At 45.7% G+C, this 6,000-nt stretch overlaps 1 protein-coding gene across 1 annotated transcript in view; it reads right to left on the reverse strand.

The window, feature by feature from the left end:
• Positions 1 to 5,602, reverse strand: part of STX1A (syntaxin 1A) — a 101,818-nt gene extending 96,216 nt beyond the window's left edge. The window contains exons 1-3 of the mRNA XM_085308411.1: positions 5,511 to 5,602; positions 1,236 to 1,305; positions 1,112 to 1,189 (exon numbers count right to left, since the gene is read on the reverse strand). Of these exons, the coding sequence (XP_085164537.1) occupies positions 1,112 to 1,189; positions 1,236 to 1,305; positions 5,511 to 5,602 (240 nt within the window). The remainder of the gene's footprint in view (positions 1 to 1,111; positions 1,190 to 1,235; positions 1,306 to 5,510) is intronic.
• Between the last annotated feature and the right edge of the window lie 398 nt (positions 5,603 to 6,000).

Below are 6,000 nucleotides of genomic sequence, written 5' to 3' on the forward strand. Positions count from 1 at the left end.
GTGAAAACAGATCTTCCACATCACAGCAGTCAGCTTTGGAGCCACAACAATATAGTCTCTAGGTCCTGTATGTTTTGCTGATATGCTGGGAAACATGTAGAGTTTATTTAAATGAGCACCAGATCTATGAATTTCCAGACTCTGCATCTCAGACAGAGCAAGCTGCTCAAAATACACAAGCCAGGCTCAGTCCCAGCTCTGTCCCCCACAGCTCTTGGCTCCACAGGCTGAGACACCCAGTCTGACCCTCATCCCACACAAAGCAGGGTGGCCAAGTGAGAAGTTGCCTCTCAGTACTGGCATCTTCATCACACTTTTGTACTACAGGGAAACATGCTGGCACTGCAAATAGTGGGAACCTGTGCTTGTGCCCTGCTGCCTGCTAGGCTGCACATTCTCTGCCTTCATCTCTTCCTTGGACTCACACCACCACTTTGCTCATCTTCATCCATCTGCATGTCAGATTTTTCATTCTGCACTCCATTCCCTGTACAGATACATTTCAACACCCCCTACACACATGCCATGCTAAGGGTATGCTAAAACTCAACATGCATATCTTACAACCACCCACATGCCAGAAGGTAACAAACAAGAGGCTGTCAAGATGCACAAAATTAAACCAATCCCATGCAGAAGCCTCTACTTTGCAGAGGTGCTTTCAGGAGAGTTTTTAGAGTCTGCCTGCTTTAAAGCAGCTTGGAGGCACACAGATTGCAACAAGATAGCCTCATAATCTGCAGCCTGTTTCCCCAGGCTCACATTCTCCCACTTATTGGTCACATTGCCCAACTGGCCTATTGGTTTCCATAGGAGCTAATGGAAAAGCAAAATGCCCTTTGGGCAAGCTAAGCACGTAACAGCCTCAGGTCTGCTGAGAAGCCTGGTTCCCACTAATCTCACTCTGGGTGTAACCCCAAAAGAGCCAGAGCCTAAGCATCAGCAGAATTGCATCAAACAGTACAGAACAACCATCCCTTACTCAACTGCTGCTGCTTCTCCTCCCAGGCCTAGCACAGTAATCCATCTCATAGCCACATGGTCTGTTCCAGCACTAACAGAAAGGTTCGAAACAGGCTTGAAAGTCACATTGAAGAAACAAAACTCTCACCTGTTCAAAGAACTCATCCATGAAGCGATCCCGGTCCACGCTAACAGTGACTTCATCATCATCATCACTGTCCTTTGCCTGCAAAGACATGGAGAAAAAGCATCAGCAAGTGCTTCCTATAAACCTTGCTGAACCATTCCAAGCACTTCTCAGGTGCATTTTCCCCTTCTCCTTTGCTTACACCCTCCCAGGACCTGGGGATAAACAACAGCTACAGGGTGGGACACCCACAGACAAAGCTGCACAGAGTCCTACAGTGTGCTATGAGAAGACAAAAAGAACAAATGAGATCCAGCTCCAACAATAAAGGCATGATGAAAAACAACACTGCAACTAGCTGTAACTCCATTTGGCTGTTCTGTACCAAGTGCAGAATGAGATTAATGATATTTACACATTTATAGTGTGCTGGAAGGGAGAATTTTATGTGCTCACTGAGCTATCCTCAGCTGTGTATGAGCACAACTGCTCAATAAACAGCAGTGATTAGAAAAACACTAGCGACATTATAGAGTATAGGAAAAGTGGAACAGAACAGAAAATAACGGAAATACTATAACCACAGCAGGCAAATAAGTGGGGTGTCCTTGTCTGGAGCAGCATATGTATTATTGTCACCAGCGATGAAAATACCTCCCATTCCAGCAGAAGCTGCATGTGAGTTCACAGATGGCAGGAAAATTACAATCTTGATGTCTTCCATGTAAGGAGACATTTAAAAGATATCATCCAAAGCAGAGACTTGACAGAGGAAAATGGAAAATTAATGAGGTAGAAAAGCTTCCTCTTACTCTGTCTTTACTGAAGAAAAGGATCCAGTGGAATGGAGAAGATTTAAGAGTAAAGATTATCTTTATTCATCTAACAAGTTTTACATAATTTGCAGACAGGAGCTAGTCATCTTGTGGCCCCTTTGTAGAAAGCCAGTCAATACAGCCAGTAATTTTTCAGAGGGATTCCTCTTATCTTGAAATTAATCAGATGAACTGCATATTTTTCCCCCCAAAATTTGTCTTTTTCAGTCTAGATGACTCCATCCAAGTGGGTCATACTACAGAAGACAATCCCGCCTCAGCTTTCCTTTTTGCCACTACTCATGGCATCGCTTGCTTTGGTAATGAATTCGCGAATGGCACATCCAAAGACACCAAGAGAGTTGTAAAGAGTCACGTGTAAATCTGACCTTGATAAACAGACATGATCAGAACAAGAGCGCCCACTCTGTGGCCATAAAGCAGAAACAGTCCCCCAAGGCAGGGGATTCAAAAAATTGCCTGTTTTGTTCTCCTCCAGCTCCTTCCCGCAGCAGCCACCACGAGGCAGTCAGTCATGCCACTGGCTCACAAGGCAAGTCTGCACAGTATGCCCGAGGGCATAGTGGAAGCCACCAGCGCAGGAGTTGCTCAGTGCACTTGGATTTTGATGAGTTGGGCAAAGTGAGCCCAAGGATGTGCACGTAGAGTTTTCTGTTGCTTTGACTTGGATTTTACTCTGTATTACTCATCTGCTGTAAAAATACATCTCTGTGGTGAAGGGGTAGGCTAGCTGATGGACTCCTCCTGGAACAGGCTCTGGCTACCAAATGCACCTACTGAACAAATGCGAGTACAAATCCAGATTTTGGAGAGAGCTTTGGACATACTGCATCCTCCCCCAACAAAGTAATTCCCACGTGTAACAGGAGGAAAGTCTCTTTCAGCCAGCAGGCACAATCTGGTTTCTTCTCTTAAGTCTTTTGCTATCAAAATTCAAAGTTTGCTCTAACAGCAAGGATGCAGAGGGAGGCCCAAGAAAACATCTCGTGCTCTACACATACCAAGCCCTCATTTCTCCCAGTGCTGTACAAGCGTAAGTTCATCATGAAGAGCCAGAGCATTAATTAGGGTTAACAGAGAGCCAAGCGTATGCAAGTTTGCAAGGTTAGAGAGGCCCCTGCTTCACATGCCAAAAGACAGACAAAAGAGCATTAAGCAACTGTCCCTTGTGTAGAAAATCCACACCACTGTCACTTGAAGCTCATGCACTGAAGTACAGGAAATTGCCAGAAGAATGGTATAAATGATTTCACAGGCACTGCAGCCAACCCTCACACCTCAATTCCACTGGTGGAGAAGGAAGAACGTCTCAGTTTCCCCCCTCACTCCAGCCATCCATCCTCACCAGAGGCATGACAGTTGAGTAGCAGCAATCACAGCTCACTCATAGCTACTGTGGACATGCAGGGAGCTTGATGCATCAAAAAAGAATCCCCACACAGTGTTAACTGTGGAATCAGACCTGGGATTTTCCTGGGGACGTGTTTTCCAGACTGGATGAAAAGCTGAGCCTGAGGGCATGCTTTCTTTTTCTGGTTCAGCTGTGATACGGGAGCAGCTCGAGTCCTCTGCACCAGAAGCTACAGTCCTTTCTGCCAGCAAACCATTTGTTAGTGAATGTTTGTGAACTACTTGTTCGTTGTGTGTGAACGCTCTTAAACAGCTTTCAAGCTAGCCCCATAGCAAAACTATTTAATTTGCAGGGTGCAGTCAGCCTGGCTCCTCTTAAGGTGGATCACAGCACTCCCACAGCCCTGGAACAGCACGGAGGCAGCAGCCAGCAGGAACCTCACAGCCACAGGTCCAGGTGCAGGATTTGGCTGCAGGCTCTGTCACACGACTCCTGTGCCCCGCTCAATGCCAGACCTGGGACACCTGCACTAAGCGGCTCAGGGAAGGCACCCTTCTCTCCCTGCCCGGCCATACTCCACGTTATTGCTGCTCCACCTTCATTTAGGGTCCACCTTCATTTAGGGCCCTCCTTAGTAAAATAAAAAGGTGTTGCACTCCAGCTTCCCAGCTCCCTCAGGGGATTACATTATTTATTCAGCAATTCACCTCATCAGCCTTCAAATAAGTCCTATTTTATCAACATAGTCACTGCTAGCTGTAAGCAAAAGGTTTACTCAGGGTCCGAAGGCTAAATAGGGCCCTCAGCAACTGCCACTCCCCAGAATGCAAACCCCAGGTCTCTCCCGTTCTAACCTCACCACTGCTTAAATACCAAAACAGGAAAAAAAAAAAAAAAAAAAAAAAAAAAGTAAACCCTCATCTTCCTTTTCCAGACGTCAGTCTATGTCCAACTATATTTTTCCAAGAACGTTTCCACCTCTATGCACTTCTTCTGCCATCCTGCTCCTTTCCGTTGCATCAACAGAAAGGGCCATGACCATGTCCCACTATCATTCCTGGACTCCAGAGAAGCACAGCCCAGTGCAACGTCCCAGTATCTGCAAAGATCTACAAGCAAACAGGGACACAGCCTGCAAGGACTGCACTCATGCACTCCCTACACATTCACAAGAGTTCACGATCAAGGAACACGAAGTGCATCATTTCCTAAAACTACCAAAATGCTCTGGATCCATTTTTGTCTCCTGATTTACATTTTGCTAGAGAACTCGCTTGATTTGTGCTGTGCTTCGTTTTCAGCATCAACTATTTGCACTTAATTAAGATGGACTCCATTCCCAAAGCATCTGATGTTTAGGGGGAATCAGAAGTCCTCTCATGTGCCGGTCACACAGGCAGTTAATATCCTTTATGGCTGCACATACTGAGGGACATATCTGCAGACAGTCTGCAGCTGAGCATACACAAACAAACATTTTCTGCCTAGCCTGCACTAATGTTATTCCAAATGGCACAAATTATCACAAGCTTCAATCTAGACTCCTCAAGGATCTCTGAAAAATATAACTCAAATAGATTCTGGTAACACAAGTAGCAAGTGATGGAAAATACATCCATGATAACAGAGTCCAAGTTTCCAACTCAAATATTGCTCTGAACCTACATGCCCCCAGGCTCACCACAGGCTCCTTCCTACCAACCTTCCCAACCTCTCCTTGCCAGTAACAAGGACATCCCCTTCTGACAAAAATATTGCCACCCCAGTCAGCAATAAGTTACATTACACAGTCTCAGCATGGGTTTTTTTTTTCTTTTTTTTTTTTTTTTTTTTTTTTTTTTTTACAGTCATTGCTCTAACACAGTAATATTAGGAAGATCTCGCTTCTCCAAAGCGCATTGATTTGAAGAAAAGGGACTTCATGCACCCTTCTAGAGCTGACCGTGGGACACAGTGCTTTATGAGTACTGGACAGCCCATGGCAGGGCATTCCTGCAAAGATGGGGACAAACCGGTCAAAGTAGAGAAGATGTCAGAGAAGGAGAGAGAAAGGTAGGCAGACATGCAGCCTGACGAGCTCCTTTCATTTCTCCTCTAGCTCCACAGCTGCAGTGAATGTTAGGAGAAATCTTACAGGCCACCTCCCCATGCTGCACTGGTGCCAGAGGCTACCCTATACATTTCAGTCCACTAGAAGAGATAGCTATTTCAGGAGATTAGCAGCTCCACTCACCTAGATTCGGCTGCCCTGCGGCTTCCCACAGGGTCATCAGGAGCTCCCTTGACGTTGGACCCAGGTCCTTCCCCAAGCCTTATATCCCACATAGCCCAGATGCAAACCTATGGCACCAGACACAGATGATGACAGGTTCCTCTATTTCCAAGAGCAGGTCATCCAGGTTCTAGACAGTGATCAGTTGTGAAAAGAGCTTACCACCTTCACCTAGCAAACAGTCCTTGCTCATCGCTCCAGTGGTGAGAAGATTAGCCCATCACCATGACCAAAATGCTCAAGAGAGCATTCTCATCTCCAAACCAGAGGCTGTCCCCTGCTCACTGACTCCAACCTATTAGGGTAATTTGGAGTTTCTCTGCTCACTCACCACTATTATCATCCAAATCCGTTTACACATCCAGATGCTAAATACAATTTACAAAAACACATAAGCCAAAAACTCAAATCTAGCCAGAGCTACCAGTGCAATTCAGGAAAAAAAAAAATC

This window comes from Rhea americana, unplaced genomic scaffold (genome assembly GCF_003343005.1).
Source record: "Rhea americana isolate MKP2758 unplaced genomic scaffold, rheAme1 scaffold_274, whole genome shotgun sequence".
NCBI lineage: Eukaryota > Metazoa > Chordata > Aves > Rheiformes > Rheidae > Rhea > Rhea americana.